At 39.3% G+C, this 18,289-nt stretch overlaps 1 protein-coding gene across 2 annotated transcripts in view; it reads right to left on the bottom strand.

The window, feature by feature from the left end:
• Nucleotides 1-8,089, bottom strand: part of SNX2 (sorting nexin 2) — a 59,102-nt gene extending 51,013 nt beyond the window's left edge. The window contains exon 1 of one of the 2 annotated variants that reach the window (XR_008425095.2): nucleotides 7,899-8,089. Coding sequence is in view for 1 of the 2 variants with exons in the window: in XM_024571347.4 (XP_024427115.1) it covers nucleotides 7,917-8,024 (108 nt within the window). In the remaining variant the exon portion in view is untranslated. The remainder of the gene's footprint in view (nucleotides 1-7,898) is intronic. The other variant, XM_024571347.4, reaches the window with a different exon arrangement.
• Between the last annotated feature and the right edge of the window lie 10,200 nt (nucleotides 8,090-18,289).

Below are 18,289 nucleotides of genomic sequence, written 5' to 3'. Positions count from 1 at the left end.
GTCTGTTTTCTATAACTATGGCCTTTAGACATTGACTGATGAGCTTTGCATGCATACTGTATACCCCTGCATATACTGGTCACAATAAAAGCAGTGCAGGAGAAGGGCCCCAGGCATTCTCCACTAGAGGGAAAAGTCACCCCCTTTCCCACCTGAAGAACAGACTGTGTGTGTCCAGGACGACTTACTTCTCAGTCGTGGGGGCCAGAGGAGCTCGGCAGGACGGGGCATCCCACAAAAAGATACTCAGCATCATTAATCATCAGAGAACACATATTTAAACCACAATGAGATAAACACTATACACTGACTAGAATGGTTAAAAAATCAGTGGTGTGCTGGTAAATGTTTAGCAACCAGGTCTCAGGGAGAGAAGACCCTGATTTTTAGCTTTGGCTGCTTTCTGTGGCATAAACATGTCCACTGTGCCTGATTACTCCTCACCTGTGAAGTTTGGAAAATATGTACTTTCCTCCATACAGATAGATACAATAGACATATATCTTCAACACCATAGGAAAACAGTAAAATGTAGTAAAGGAATTAGGAAGTGACAAGTTTAAAATATTTATTACCTTTGCTTTTAATGTAATTATAAATTTATATACTTTAATTTTTAACAATGGCTGTATTTACTAACCAGTTTACAAAATTACTCAAAATTAAACAATCATCTTTTGAGTCAGTATAAACTACCTTCAAGCTCACCACTGCTTAAAATAAAAAGTTTTACTAACAAGTGCTGACAAGGATGTGGAACAATTAGAATTCTCATTCATTGTTGACAGGAATGCAAACTGATATAGCTGCTCTGGAAAAGAGTTTGGCAGTTTCTTCTCTCTCTGTGTCTCTCAGAATCTTTTATAAATAAAATTATAAAATTATAAGATTTCAGAGATTAAATGAATGCAAACCTAACCAGAGGCTAAAATAGACATATCCAGCTTCATCCAAGGTTCCATGGGGCTAGTTTATACGAAAATAACTTTTATCACATCAGGAAATACAGTAATATGCTTTTTTCTCAAAGCACCATGCATTTCTTTTTGTGAAGCCACAGATAATCAATTCTGAAAACACTATCCTATATGAGTAATATTATACTACAGCCGTTAGTAATTCGTGCGACTAAAAGCAAATGACTTCACTTCCTTGTACCTTATCTCCATTGAACCTTTCTGAGAGAAACATAGACAGTTTCTTACAGAGTTATATATGTATTAACCATTCAACCCAGCAATCCTACCCTAAGTATTTACACAAAAGAAATGGAAACTGTGTTCATAAAAAGCCTCTACATAAATGTTCATATTGGTTGGTTTTACTCATTAATGCCCCAAACTGAAAACAACAGAAACGTCCTTCAACAATAAACTGTGATATATACATACAATAAATTCAGTAATCAAAATAAATGAAATATTGATATATGCAATAACATTGATAAATCTCGGATGCTTTATGCCAAGTTACAGAAGCTAGACTCGAGAAGTTTCAAATATACTGTATGATTATTGCATTTATATGACATTCTGGAAAAGTCAAAACTAAAGGCAGAAAAAAAAATTAGTGGTTGCCAGAGGCTAGGAATAGGAATGGAAGGAGTTAACTACGTGAGAGAATTTTGGGGAAATAGGGGAAATGAAAGTGTTCTATATCTTGACTGAGGTGTTAGTGAACTTTACTAAATTAAGGTAAATTTCGTCTGAACTAAAAATCATCACAGGGGGAGACCACCCACAAGAGTTCAATTTCATAGGAATATGTGCATTTGTAAAATTAACATTAAAGAATAATTTTAGCTCTGACCGGGTAGCTCAGGTTTGTTAGAGTGTTTCTGGTATGTCAAGGTTGCAGGTTTGATCTCTCCAGTTAGGGCACATATAAGAAGCAACCAATGAATGGAGAAATTAATAACAAATCAATGTTCCTCTCCCTCTGCTTACTTCTTTCTTCAAAATCAATAAATAGAAAAATAAAGAATTTTATTCTTTTTAAGAAAAAAGTCTGCAAAAGAATTCAGCATCTGTGCCTCAAGCAACTTCACAAAATAACATTTTTTATAGGCACTAAAAGTAATTCATTCTAAAATTCTTAAATGTAATGGTTTCAAGGGAAAGTGGTCAATGAAAGTCATACCTCTTCATAAATCTCCATGCTGCTGCCTTTAAATGCCTGTACACAAAATGTTTTTTTCCTCTGAAACATTTGTAATTCATAATAAAATTTTTTAAAAATAATACATTTAAAGTTGAAGACCAACTAAGATTAGAAAACACAATTAAGAAAAACAAATTACACCCTGTTGCAGTGGGACAACAGATATTAAACTTTAGTTCCTCTTTATCAAGCTAGAATCTCTACTTACTCTTAATGTTACCCACTTTCAGGGTTCCAAAGATCATCTCTATGCAATTTAGTCACTCCAGTCTTCTCTAGTATTTCTGTACTATATGTGTGATTCATTTACACATGCATCACCTGGTACTACAGGTTTTTGGTCACACAGCTTTGTTTATTATATTGACTCCTACTGAGGGCAGGGACTATATTTCCACGCAGAGTCTGGTTTAGTGTTATTCAATATATTTATGGCAGACTCCAAATCCACTTTTCTAGCTCATCCAGCATTTTCTAGCTATCTAGTGTTATCTTCATTGGTGTATTATAATTCCAAATGAAATAGACTCATAATTTCTTCTCCTAAAAATCACCTGAAGGATTATAAATCCTAAAGTGTCTTTTACTCTGCTATTGCATCAATTTCCTTTTGTCCTTTTTTATTTTCACTTTCTTCTTGAGGTCTTTAACCTCACATTGAAATATCTTCCATCTAAACAACCTAACAATTATAACTCCCACCCAAATTTATCGCTCGGACTTCTGGCATATTAATATTCCCAGATGATTTTGTTACTGTCACACAAAGCTTACACAGCTTTCACCCACCTACACAACACATTTTAATTCTTTACAATCTCACCACATAGAAAACTTGTGATATCCTACAGTTAGCAACTCTGAATTATTCATGGTTCCCTAGAATATGGACTAAACCTTAAGTGATCCTTGCCATTCTCCCACTTAGAAATTTCATTCTATTCAAGCACTCCCTTAAATATTACATCCTCACTGAGTGTTTCTTAGCCAACAAAAACATTTACTGTTCACCTACTCTGTGGCAACAACAGTAAGAATTAGAATCTCCGCATTTCACTGGTATTTTCAGTGAAAACTGGTGTGTTTCCAGGTTGTATAATCTCAATCCATCTATATCAGATTTCTGTATGCCTCCTTCTTCTCCACTGGAGATTTGGGTCCTCAAAGACTTACAGTATCTTGCTGATATTTGCATTCCCATTATCACCTAAACAGTAGCAGAGAGTAATACTCAAGTATTTACTGAAGTGAACCAAGTATGGTATCTTCTGAGTACTTACAGCATGGGATTACATGATGGGAAAGTAATTCTAATACCTTTGAGTCTCCAAACTGGAAATTTCACTTGAAATGCTCTATAAACTCTATCATGTGACAGGGAGCTGAGGTCCTCATCTTAACTTCAGCTGACCCTTAGATTTGAGGTTAGTCTAAGAATCAGGTGTAAACATCTATAGTCAACTGATTTTGGACAAGGGTGCCAAGACCATTCAATGGGGAAAGAATAGTCTTTTCAACCAATGGTGCTGGGACAACTGGATTGCCACATGCAAAAGAATGAGGTTAGACCTTTACTTCTTACCATATATAAAAATTAACTCAAAACAGATTACAGACCTAAATGTAAGAGCCAAAACTATTAAATTCTTGGAAGAAAACATGATCTTGGATTTGGCAGGGGATTCTTATATAGGACATTGAAAGCATGAACAACAAAATAAAAAATTGGACTTGATCAAAGTTTTTGTGCTTCAAAGACCACCATAAATAAATGAAAAGACAACCCACAAAATGGGTGAAAATGTTTGCAAAATCATGTTATGTTTTAAAAAAAGAACTTGTATCTAGAATATATAAAGAATTCTTACAATTCAATGATTAACAACCCAGTTAAAAATAAGTAAAGGATCTAAACAGAAATTTCTCCAAAGATGACACACATAGGGCCAGTAAGCACGTGAAAAGATGTATGACATCATTAGTCATCAGGAAAATGCAATCAAAACCATACTAAGAAACCAGTTAATAGTCATCATAACGGCTAGAATCAAATAGGTAAGAACAAGTGCAGTGAGGACATGGACAAACTGCTACCCTCACACGGCTGGTAGGAATATAAAATGATGTGGCCACTTTAATAAACCACTCTGGCAATTCTTCAAATGATTAAATGTGGAATTACCTTATGACCCAATAATTCTACTTGTTTGTGAATGTTTACTGCAGCATTATTTGTAAGAGCCAAAATGTAGAAACAACTCAAATGTCCATCAACTGACAAATGGATAAACAAAAAGTGGCACAGCCACATAATGGAATACTATTTAGGCATAAAAAAGATGAAGGAGTCTTTGAAAACATTGTGCTCAGTGAAAAAAGTCAGTCACTAAAGACCACATATTATATGATTTCATTCACACAAAGTCTAGAATAGGGAAAGACTATAGAGACAGAAAGTAAGTTAGTGGTAACTTAAGGTTGGGATCAGAGGGGTTTGAGGAATCGGAGCAGGAGGTAATAGTTAAGGGTATGGGTTTTTTTGTTTATTTTCTTTAGTAATGAAAATGTTCTAAGAAGATTATGATGATGATGGCACATATCTGTGAATGTACTAAAATCCATTAAATTGCACATACTGAATGGATGCATTGTATGGTATGTGAATTATATCTCAACAAAGCTGTTTTTAAAGATTATATTTACTATTTAGAGAGAGGAGAAGGGAAGGAGAAAGAGAGGGAAAGAAACATCAATATGAGAGAGAAACATTGATAGGCTGTATACACCCTGACCAGGAAATGAACCGGAAACCCTGGCAAGTATCCTAACCAGAATTGAACTGGCGACCTTCCGCTTTGTAGAACCATGCCTAAACAACTGAACCACACTGGTCAGGGCTACCGACAAAGCTGTTTAAAAAAAAAAAAAAAAAAGTAAGGCATTTGATATAAATTTTCTGAGTTTATTATTTTTCAGGTGCTGTCTTACCACGCTATGCCTCCTTAGGGTAAGCACCTTTTAAGCTTAAGGTTGTATCTTTTAAGGAAAAGAGAATACTTCTAAACAATGTAAAGCCTTGCTTCTCAGGTATCAAAGAAAAAATGGCTTTTGTCAGTTTTTTTCCCCCTTCGTATTCCCTTTTCTGCCCGCTATGTTGGCCTCCCATTGCTTTGTTCCACAATCACAACAGAAACATGCTTAGGGGTTTTAATTATGCCTTATTTACTGAAATAGCTTTATGTGACTGTCCTTAATTTTGAAAGGAAAGGAGCTTAATATTAGGTTTAAAATATACTCATGGGGTTCACATATACTAAATTGTATAGTCACTGAAAGCTTAACAATTATGACATAAAAGTTGCCTACAATTTGATTTTCACTTATATGGATTTCAATTATTTTTTCCCCTTCAAATGCCTTTAAAGAAAAGTTTCCACATGAACAATATAATTTTAAAAATCCTAACCTATGTTTTTAAAATTGAAAATCACTAATTTATATCTCTTACTTTCAATTTACAGCTAGATGATAACTATTTTCTTAGGTAATAACTATTCAAAGCAGATGATCTGGATCACTATCACCAGAAATTTTGCCACTAACTAACTCACTGTTGTCTATAAACCAGACAGAAGAAATGTCATTAAGGACAGTTGGTTAAAAATGTAGAATACTGGGCTTATTCCAGTCCTACAGAATCAGAATTTGCACTTCAATAAGATCCCTAAGTAACTTGTGTATAAAGTTTGAAAAGCACCGACCTAGAGCACTTATTAAACATGCAGATTCCAATGAGGCAAAGGCATGTGCATTTTAAACAAGTATCCTATGGTTTTTGCTACACACTGAAATACAAGAACTGTTTAAAAGAAAAGTGAAGTACTGAAAGAACATCCCTTTAGGGATATTTTGGTACATCAAGAAATACTGTTATCTAGCATTCCCCAAATAGAAGAGCGCAAAAAAAAAAAATCTGAATTTATACTCAGTTATAGTCCATTATAATAGTATAACTCTAAACTCATAGTTATACTCCCTTATAATTAATAACCTGAATCAGTCTATGAAATAAGGGATTTAGATGAACAATCAAAACCAACTTTATTTACAACTTTCACAGTGCACTAACCAAGATAAATGCACTCATACTCAAATTCTGTACAGTTTACTGGAAAAAAGTCAAATACCTTATTAAAAAATTCCATCCAAATGGAAACACATCACAATTCCTTCTCCTCAACTCTAAAAGACGTCAATTAAACAGAATGATTAGTTCACAGTATTCTAGTTTACACCAGGTCACTGAACTTTCTCCTGCACCTTGCTAGTGGAAAACCTTCGCTGTCCTTCAAGGCAACATAGGTCCTGGGATCCCACAGACATTAACTTTCAATACAGTGGCTGTACAGTACGTATAAAGGGCTAAAAGGATACTAACCCCCAAAGGCAATTTGTTCTGTAAGTTCATTTTTACTAATTCTTGGCAGATGCTGGTTTTAACAACCCAGCAAACATTTACTAAATGCAAATGTTCACGATTTTGTGAGGAACACAAAGATGGTCAAGGCACTGTCCTCAGCCTGGGGAAGCACGTGATCTGAGGAGAGGTAGGGTTTAGCCAACATCTGCAAATACGATTAGCAGAACGTGGTCAGCGCTGAAAACGTTTCCCAGAAGTTCCCAGCTGCAGATAACTTAACTTCAGATAACAGATATTTTACGTAATTTCCAACTGATTTGGTGCAGACTTGAACAAGCCGAGAAAGTTTATTAACAAGCAGATTACAAGAAGTAAAGCCTGAGGTAAACAAACAATCCTCTGGAAAACATGCTTACATTTTAATACATATACACACACTTAAAACTGGACAATGGGGTGTATGTGTTTTCTTCAAATGCAAAGCCACCAAATATGAACTGGATGCAGGAGACCCAATACGGTTAAGTTCATAGAGGGTGTTTCCTTTGACAAAAACAGGAACTCTCAATTTCAGAGATCGCTGACCATGCGAGAAAAGAGGAAAAGGGAGTGAGGGCCTGTTTTTACTTCTCCCCTGGTAACTTTAAAAAACACCCCCCACACACAACAGTTTCCTGGACTACTCCTCCCTTCAACTTTGTACTGTACAAATACTATGATCCTTAGAAAATCTAGGACTAAAGAAGACAACAAAACCGGTCAATTGCATTTACCTACTTAATAATTCAGAAAAGAGGCACCACCTTCCAGGGGGGCCGGCAGTGCGAGAAAGGCCGTGACTGGGAAAGGCGCACCCACGGGCTCCCTCCAGACGCCGGGTCCGCGGCGCTCAGGGGACTGCGGTCCCGTCTCAGCGGCACATCGTCCCTAGGGAAGGGAAAAGCAAGCGCCTTTCCAAAGGGGCTGCGCCGGGAAGAGCGCTGAGGTTTACCTGGGCCCCCGGACAAGACCTTCTCTGGTCTGGAAGAAGAGGTGCAAGTGACACCTACGACGGCCAGCAGAATAGGGAAAGGACGCGGGGACGCTCTGTCAGGTCCCTGCTCGTCTGGGGATACTGTCAGACCCCCGGCCGTCGGCGGGTCTGCCGAGGCCTAGCCACCCAGGCCAAGTCTAGCCCACTGACAGGTGCTCCAGGTGGGGTCCCCGTCACAGGTGTCTTCCCCATTAGGTCCTTGCAAACGCAGGGGGGTGGGGAGGGGCAAACCAGGGCAGGGAAAAGCCACCTAAAAGGTGAGACGCACGGTGGAACGCCGCTCACCCGGTGACGCGGTCTCACCTCTAGGGTGGAAACAGTGCTGGTGAAAAGGTCTTCTCCGTCCTCCTGCTCCTCAAAGTCGCTGGGCTTCCCGTCCCCCAGCGGAGGAGGTTCCCTCTCCGCCGCCATCTTCGCTAGCTCAGACGGCTGCGCAAGAGGGGCCTCGCGGACCTGTCACGTGAGCAAGTCAAGGCTGGAAGCTGGCGCACGAGCTGGCCGCCAGACGCCTGAGCCCCGCCTCCCCGGCCCGCCTCTTGTGGCCCCGCCCAGCCGCGCATGCCCCGCCTCCGGCCTAGTGAGGGCACTCCCTGGAGATCCTGGAGCTCAGCCCCAGCGTTTGCTTATTCCCGCCTCCGCGTCTGGGTTTAGGCTCACTTCTCCCGCCCACTTGCTGCGCTGTTTCGTGGAACAAACTGGGACTTCTATTACCACATCGCCTACTTAGCAGGAGTAGGCCAAACGATTTCTGATGGCGTTACCCGTTTTAAAACCTGCTTTAGAAAGTGGAAGAGCTGGAGAGCCGCTTGGATTATACCCAGAATGAGGACAAGGTTGAGAATTGAGAGACATCTCATAACTCTCTCAAGTGTGTCCAGTAGAAGTTTGTGATGTGATGGAACTGTTCTGTATCAGCGCTATCCAACGGAATAGCCGCAGGCCATGTGTGACCACTGAGCACTTGAAATGTGACTAGTGTGACTTTAATTTTATTCAATTTTAATTAATTTAAATCTAAATAGCCACAGGTGGTTAGATGCTACCTACTCCATATGCAACTCTAGATAACAAAAAGCCCCTGAATAATATGTTGTCTGAAGTTCACTACAATTTCATCATGGGCCACACATTACAGGGCTTGGCAAAGGTAGGTTTACAGTTGTTTGTATGTAAAATAATACAGTAATTAATAAATAATAATACAACAATAAAGTCTGAACTCACTCACTTTCTTGAACTCACAACTCACTCCTTTTGCCAGCCTTGTATTTTCCCCAATTAAGAGTCAGAAAGGCTGGAAAAATGACAATTAGGGACATAAGAGGGAGATTGGTAAGAATGCCATATGCAATTCCTTCAGCCAATTACTAGCTCTTCATCATGGGAAAGACACTTAAAGACTTCAACTTCCTTATCAGTAAAATGGGAATGTTACTTAACCTTCCACTGACCACATTACACAAGATTATTGTCAGGATCAAATGGGAAAATAAGTGAAAATATTCTGAAAGCTAGAATGCTTTGCCAATGTAAGGTATGTTTGTGGAAAAATAAAAGGGAACATTGGAAACAGCAACTTGATGTTATAATTTTGCTGGAGGAAAAAAAGGGATTCTTTACAAATAAAATACAAACCCTCAGCCCTCACTGGGCTGGAAACCCTAGTTTCCACTGGCTATGAGCAAAACTAACGTAGCATCTCTGGAATTACTTAAGTGCATTGGAGCAGAAGGTTTTTCTAGTTGCTAAGATTTCTTCTACTCCTAAATTTTAAAATTTCTATGATAATTTTCAAAAAGCATTAACCCAAACCATGACTAATTTAAGAAAGTACACCAAGGTCTCAATGTTCTTTGAGTATGTTTTATGCATGGGCCAGCTGTCACCACCGTGCCACCATCACCACTGCTTTCTAGAGCCACTGCCAGAAGAATGAGCTGTGGAGGCACATTCCCTGACCGGCACTGCACCACCAACGAACAGCCTGAAGTCTATTACTGAGCAGAAACTTCAACCTCTTCTGAAAGCTCATAGCCTGATTTGAGGTGATTTGTCTCTGTATCCTTAATTTTTACCCATGCCTTTTGTTTATTTCTTTTTTTTTCTTTCATGCCGTTGTTTATTGCTTACTATTTTTCTGTCTTATGCTATGGTCATTTATATTCTTAGCTTATCTTTTTTTACTAGACATTTGAATTAGTTAAAATATAGGTCCAGCTGCTTAAAACAGAGAACCAAATTAAAAACAGCTTTAAAAATACAGTTTAATTATCCCTCATGTAGTATCATAAAGGCTCTATGAGATCATCCAGGGATTACAGATTCCTTCTGTTGTTCTGCCATCCCTAGGATGTAATCTCTACCTCATGGTCCAAGTTGGCTCAGGACCACAACTACATTCTAGCTGGCAAAAAGGAATAAAAAAGAAGTGGAATGATATCTCCCTCCCTTGAAGGGCACAGTCCAGAAGTTGCACACACCACTTCTGTCCACATCCCTTTGATCAGCTTATTAGTTACAAGGCCATCCCTAGCTACAGGAGACTAGAAAAATATAGTTGTTGTTCCACCTCCTAAAAAATTAAAGGTTCCTTACTCTGGAAGACATGGAGACTAGTGTAGGGAACCAGCAGTCTCTGTTTTAAAGCATTCATTCTCATCACAGTAGCATACCTGGATTTCATTCTGAGTAACCATTACTTTCTCACACTTGACCTGAAGTCTCCTCCAACTCAGGAGTAGAGTGCATGACCTCTATTAGCCAACATAGCACTGACTCAGCCCTAGTGATTGGTGGGAGGTGGGAATCAGTTGCATTTTCCCCAAACTCTCAACAGCTTTGTCTTTATTTTCCTATTTAACCTAAATTCCACAAACCAGAATTATAAGAATGTCTTGATATTTTTTCTCAGCTCTTTTCTTCCTTGGCCTTTTGCTCTTCTGTTTTATCTTCTCTAAATCCAAAATTCAACCATGAACTTCTCTATTATATCCATATTGCAAAGAGCATTTGAAAAATAAAACCCAACTTTAACTGAAGATACTATAAGTCCATTATCTCCAAACCCAAATCCACACTGCCTAGATACCATTGTTTCTTGTACAAATCCAGCAACTACTTTTTCCAGTAGAGGTTCTAAAAATTCATTTTCTCCTCAAGTATTCCACCATGTTCTCATTTTCAATGACAAAATAACATCTGCTGAATAAATCCTTCAGCCTTCAAGTATGATTGAAATTCTCTTCACTGTGCTTCTATCACTCGCTGTGTATGTTTCTTTAATACCTATCACATTGTCCTGTAATCTTGGCTACTATTCTATTACCCCTAATAGTCTGGAGGATTATTGCATTCGGGGGCTATTTTCTGTTTGGCTTTGGATCCTGAGTAAGCCTGTATTAGTTGTCTATTCCTGTAAAACAAATTATCAGAAATTCAGCAGTTTAAAAACACATATATCTATTTTCTCATGATTTCTGTGGGTCGGAAATCCAGGGGCAATTTAACTGAGGGCCCCTGACTCAGAGTCTTTACAAGGCCTGCAGTAAAGGTATTCACCAGAACTCCAGTCAATTCCCAACTCAACTGGAAGAAGATCTGCTTCCAAACCCAGTCCTGTGACTGGTGGCAAACCTCAGGTCCTTGCTGACTGTGGACTGGAGGCACTAGTTCCTTACCTCATTAGCCTCTCTATTGGGCTGTTCACACAACATGACAGCTTGCCTCCCTCAGCGTGAAGACTCTAAGACCCTCAAGGGGATGAGACAGCATCAAAAAAAGACAACAGAGGGTGAGCATGACAAAGGCCAGAGACTTTTTGAAACCTAGTTTCAGAAGTGGCATCTCATCAATTTTGCTGTGTTCTGTTCATTAGAAATTCACACTCAAGGGGAGGGAATGGTGTGAAAAAAAGGGAGTAGGGATCTTGGGAGGCCACTTGAAAGGTTACCACAAACCCACATGGTGTTTAATATGCCATAAAATAGATACCCTATTAGTGCCTTCACTAATAAATGAATGAATGAATAAATGAATGAATGTATGCTACTCAGAATAGAGGGCTAAGTGGAAGATACAGATCTGGTAGTTAAAGCCACTAGTACATGAGAGGATCCAGGTAGTCTGGGAAGCACAATCCTAAGGATCATTTAAGAAGTAGGCAAAGGGAGCAGAGCCATAAAGAAAACTGAAAAGCATCAGTCAGAGAGATAGGAAGCAATCCAGAAAAACAGGCTATAAATGAAGTAAAAGGACAAAGAAGAAGAGACTGTTTGGCATTATCAATACCTTGGGTGTATTAATAGGATGGTAACTGAAGAGAGTGACTACCGTAATTATTGGGTACAAAAAAAGCAACTTGTGATGGTTAATTTTGTGTGTCTACTTGGCTGGATAATGGTGCTCAGATACTTGGTCAAACATTATTCTGGATGTTTCCGTGAAGGTGTCCTTGGGATCAGATTAACATTTAAATAGTGGACTCTTAGTAAAGTGGATTACCCACCACAATGTGGGCAGGACTCATCCAATAAGCTGAAGGCCTTAATAGAACCAAGAGTGATGAGCAAAAAGAAACTCTGCAAGCAGACCGCCTTTGGACTTGAACTGTAACTTTTGCCTGAGTCTCCAGCCTGCTGGCACTACCACAGCAGATTTTGGACTCACCATGCCTCCACAGCTGTGTAAGCCAATTCCTTGTAATAAATATCCCGCTTTCTCTCTCCCCACCTCCATCACTCTTTCTCCTCTCTCTCCACATATACTTGTTTTATATATATATATAATTTATGTATTATATATAATTTACATATAATTAGATATAATATATAAATTTATTACAGATAGTATATTACATTATAATATAAAATATATTATAAAATATGTTTTGTATAATATACAACATATAATTTATATAAAATTTATACATTATATATTTATATATGGACATATTATAAAATGTAATACATATTTTTATATATATGTATGTGTGTGTGTGTATATATATATATATATATATATATATCGAGGTCTGTCCAGAAGGTATCCAGTCATTTAATATGAAAAATAGAGACATTTATTGAAGAAGATAAAAGATACAAGAAATATTGTACATAGGACAATGACACCTCAATCCTTCAAACTAGGCACCTTGGGACCTCACACAGTTCTCCCAATTACCATTAGTTGCCTCATCATATTTTCCTGAATCTCATTGACAGTCAGAAATCTCCTCCCTTTCAAAGGTGATTTAAGTTTTAGGAAAATCCAGAAGTCACAGGAAACCAGTCTGGGCTTAAGGGGGTCTGAGTCACCTGGGTGATTTGATGTTTTACCAAAAATCTCTGCACAAGATGTGATGCATGAGCAGGCACGTTGTCATGATGAAGCTGCCAATCACCCGTTGCCCATACTTGTGGCCTGGATCATCCCAATAGTTTCTGCGGAGGAATGTTCCAGCCTACCACAAAATTTGATGCAGATTTGTTCTTCTACTTGCTCAGTTATTTTGAATCCGACAGTCACACAGTATACATACTCACTCAATAGCATCTACCTCCTCCACTGACTAGTAAAGTGAAGTCATCATTGTTTACACCCATGTGATTCCATTCCACTCTCCTTGGCTGCCATGTTACATATTTGTTGCAAAAAAGTTTTCTCATTATATTAACAATGGCTGGACTTTTTCTGGACAAATTATGTGTGTGTGCACACATATACATATACCTTGTTGATACACACACATACACACACTAGAACCGGTCAGTAACTTCCTGAAGAGATAGGTTTATTTTTTGTGTGTATATGTTTGTTTTATTTTAATGAGAAAGATTTAAACATGTTTGTACATTTAAGGCAAGAAGTGAAAAGAGAGCGAGAGGTTGAAAATACAATATAGAGAGATAAAATCATAGGGGATGAGATCTGAAAGCATACCAGTAGGAATAAGGAGCAAGTAGAGAATACCTTTAAAAAGAGAAGGTATATTTCTTCCTCTGAAAATAGAGAGAAGGAGATTCGAGTTTGTATTAGCTATTTTTCACAATAAACCATCCCAAAACTTAGTTGTTGAAAACAACAACCATATATTACCTCTCATGAGTCTTCAGGTCAGCGAAGCAGTTCTCTGGACCAGATTAGGCAAATCTTGTCTTAGAGCCTGTTCATTCATCAGTGGTCAGCTAGGGATTGGCTAGGGGCTGGCCAGACAAGGCTGGCCTGGGCTAGCACAATTCAGCTCTGTTCCATGTGCTCTCATCCTCCTAGACTGGGCTTCTTATCAAGGCTATGACAGGGCTCCAAAAAAGAAGGTGGAGACACACAAGTGCTTTTTCAAGCCTTCACAAAAGAAAGTTTCATAGCAGAACCCAGGGTCAGAATGGGAAGATACAGAGCAAAGGGTATGGAAAAGGGAGGCTATTAATTTGGGCCATTAATGCAATCAGTTTACCAAAAGGTGGAGGCATTTATAGACTTTTTTGTAAATATGGGCAAGAAATGGAAAGAGTCCACCACTAAGAGCAATATTTTTACCCTATGGGGTGAGAAAGGTTAATTTCCAAGAAAAAAGGAGGTCAGTATCAGCACAGGTGGCATGAGGAAATTGAAGAGTATTTTCAGTAGATCTTATGAAGAGTTTGGAGAGAACATTCACCAGAGACATATAAGGAACTGGCAGATAGTATTGGAAGCCTAAATGAGGTGCACACCATATGTTTCTGGTGGCAAAAACCTCAACATTTGTGTGATTTTCTCCAATAATCTAGCAATGGAGGTGTGGAAGAAGAGGTGGATAGTTAGATTGATTCAAGGTTAGACATTTTTAGGGTGGTATTGGAAGAGGGACAAGGGAGCTGAGGATTTTGAGGCCCCTCAACAGGGAGGAGTGGCCAGAAATAGGTGATTTTCAGTGACAGGGAGGGATAGCAGGTGGCATATATCTCAAAGAAGGAGATATTTTTCCCAAAGGTATTAAAAAATGACAGTATGAAAGTGATATTTAGAACCCAATAGGAGCTATATTTTTGGTGAAAAGTGGCACATTACACAAGGCAGGAAGACCAAAGGAACTTTCTGGGAGGAAATTTATGATATAAGAACATTTTTGCATAGGCATTGGGGCTTTAGGAGGCATAGTGAAAACAGTGAAGGTGAAAGTCAGCTATGGATTAAAGGGTATGTAGGAGGTGAAGGGAACAGGTCAAGAAGACCCTGAAAAGAGCTTATCCTGAAGGTAGTAGCTTCTGGTGAATAAAGTGATATACAGGGTAGGAGCGATGAACAAAAAAAGATTCATTATGATGATCTTCACAATTATATTGGGAAAATACTTATTTGCTTAACCAAATAATCCTGTTTGCTTAATTTTAATAATAGTTAGGTAAAAATATTTAAGCTTGTTATTGTCAGATAATAAAGGACAACATTTGTTGAAGGAAGTCAGCCAAGAATAGTGTTCTCTTTTTTACAGGTCATAAACGCAAACTACTACTACTCTGTAAGTATCAGCAACTCCCAAATCAGTGACATTACCAACAGCTGTACAATGGCTTTATAGTTGTGACCCCCTACGTCAGCCCTTCAATGGCAGCAGAGTCCTATAGACTTTCATTCTGTAGTCCTACATTCTTTTAAGATAACTGTTTCTGGAACTTCCTGCCAAAATGGAGGCATAAGAAGACACACTGTGCCTCCTCACACGACCAAACGAAGGACAACAACAAATTTAAAAACAGAAAACAACCAGAAGTGCCAGAAAATCAAACTGTATGGAAGTCCAATAATCAAGGACTGAAAGAAGAAACATTCATCCAAACCGGTAGGTGGGGCAGAGACAGTAAGCCAGGACGGAGAAGTCAGCAAGGCAGCATCTGGAGGACCAGGGGAAGTGGCAGCTGGTGGGGTGGGTGGTCCCACATTTGCATGTGGGAAAACTGGGAGGAACAACTGGGGATCCAGACAGACCTCGCAAGCCAGGGCTCCAGCATGGGGGAATAAGGCCTCAAAGCCTCTGACTGAAAATACCTGTGGCTATTGTGGCAGCGGGAGAAACTCCCAGCCTCACAGGAGAGTTCATTGGAGAGACCCATAGGGTCCTAGAACATATACAAACCCACCCACTGGGGATCAGCACCACAAGGGCCCAATTTGCTTGTGGGTAGCGGGGGAAATGACTGAAAGCTGGCAGAGAGCAGAGCAAGCAGCACTGTTCCCTCTTAGACCTCTCCTCCACTGATTGAATTACAACACAGCCACGAGGGATGCCCTGTCCTGGAGAACACCTAAGGCTCTGCCCCTTACTAGGTAACAGGTGCATCCAGACCAAAAAAAAAAAAAAAAAAAAAAAGGCCCAAGTGAAAGAACAGATCAAGGCTCCAGGAAAAACACAACTAAGCTACAAAGAGATAGCCAACCTATCATGATGCACAGTTCAAAACACCGGGGATCAGGATGCTCACAGAAATGGTTGAGTATGTTCACAAAATAGAGGAAAAAATGAAGGCTATGAAAAGTGAAATAAAGGAAAATGTACAGGGAACCAACAGTGACAAGAAGGAAACGGACTCAAATCAATGATTTGGACCAAAAGGAAGAAATAAACACTCAAAAAAGTGAGGAGAGGCTTAGGAACTTGCAGGACACCTTTAAACGTTCCAACATCCGAATCATAGGGTTGCCAGAAGGAGAAGAGGAAGACCAAGAAATTGAAAACTTATTTGAAAAAATAATGAAGAACTTCCCCAATCTGGGAAAGGAAATAGACTTCTAGGAAGTCCAGGAAGAGAGTCCCAAAGAAGTTGGACCCAAGGAGGAACACAAGAAGGCACATCATAATTACATTACCCAAGATTAAAGATAAGGAGAGAATCTTAAAAACAGCAAGAGAAAAGGAGATAGTTACATATGGAGGAGTTCCCATGTGACTACCACCTGATATCTCAAAAGAAACCTTGCAGATGAGCAGGGGCTGGAAAGAAGTATTCAAAGCTCATGAAAGACTACATCCAAGATTACTCTATCCAGCAAAGCTGTCATTTAGAATGGAAGGGCAGATAGAGTGCTTCCCAGAGAAGGTCAAACTAAAGGAGTTCATCATCACCAAGCCCTTATTATATGAAATGTTAAAGGGACTTATCTAAGAAAAATAAGATGATCAAAAATATGAACAGTAAAATGACAACATACTCACAACTATTAAAAACTGAACCTAAAAAACAAAAGCGAAAACAAACTAAGCAACCAGGATTCTGTTCCTATTCCAGGATTCTGTTCCTGGAATAGGAACAGAATCACAGAAATGGAGATCACGTGGAGGGTTATCAGCAGGGGAGTGGGAGGGAGAGAGAGGTGGAAAAGGTACAGGGAATAAGTAGCAAGAATGGTAGGTAGAAAATAGACAGGGGGAGGGTAAGAATAGTATGGGAAATATAGAAGCCCAAGAACTTATATGTATGACCCATGAACATGAACTAAAGGGGGGAATGTGGGTGGGAGGGGGGTGCATGGCAGAGGGGAATAAAGGGGGGGGAATGGGACAACTGTAATAGCATAATCAATGACATATATTTTTAAAAGTTAAAAAATATAATAATATAACTGTTTCCTCACGTGTATGTCTTAAAGGCCATGAAGGGAGAAGTGCAGATCTTCACAACACTCAAACAAATCAACAAAAACCTTTATTCTTTCCCCTCCATTTTTTTCTCATAATGCAAACTGTTCCTGTGCCTCTTTCACCCCCAAATCCACCCCCAAAACCCTCCCCCTGTGTCTCTGGGCCCTGGCTTCCTGCTGCTGCCCACTCCCCTGGTCACAGTGTCCATGGGTCCATTACTATAGTCACAGCCGGCTGCATGGCCATGAGACCTGTGCAGCAACATAAGAGCCTGCCCCATGCTTAGTTTAATACTCTGATGTCGTCGTCTTAAAATTCTTACCAGTTTTGAACAAGGGCCCTGTAAATGATGTAGCTGCCCCCAACTCCAGTCTGCCAGTTATGATAGCTCCAGAGGACAGCGGGAGGATTTGCGTGTCTCCTGTCCGCCAGGGAAGGCTAGTCTGTGCCCCACTCTCACTGCTTTCCCCCAGAGAGTGGACTGAGTGGCCTTGGTGGCTTCACCCTGACTCTCAGCTCTCTACTTCTGAGAGGAGCAGTAGTGAGTGCTGTCAACACGTACACATTAATAATTTTTGTCCTAGTCACACATGCTTTTGAGGATAATTGGTCAATTTCACACATAAATTATGATGTGTGTGTATGTATGATTAACTTTATAAGGACTGGAACATGTAAAGAAAAGCTTAAAGAATTTTTTTTAGCAGAATAGAACATTGGCAACAAAATAAGGAAGAGAATAGTTGATATTTCTAAAAGATATGTTTATGAAACAGAATTCTAGGAACAGGGTTATTCACTTGGGTGGGCTAAGATAGGAGTGGAAACTATTAAACATTGAGGAAAGACCTCAGGAAATAAGATACAGGGTTGGTGGTCAGGTAAAGACACTGGACCCAAACCAACACAAATTTGTTTAAAAAATGAAAAAATTACAGCAACCTCTTTTTAAAAAACTTTTTATTGTTATTCAATTACAGTTGTATGCTCTTTCTCCCCATCCCTCCACCCCACCCCAGCTGAACCCACCTCCCTCCCCCATCTCCACCCTCCCCCTTGA

This window comes from Desmodus rotundus, chromosome 1 (assembly GCF_022682495.2).
Source record: "Desmodus rotundus isolate HL8 chromosome 1, HLdesRot8A.1, whole genome shotgun sequence".
NCBI classification, from domain to species: domain Eukaryota; kingdom Metazoa; phylum Chordata; class Mammalia; order Chiroptera; family Phyllostomidae; genus Desmodus; species Desmodus rotundus.
Note: the sequence above shows the minus strand (reverse complement) of the source record. Positions and strands in the feature narration are given on the sequence as shown.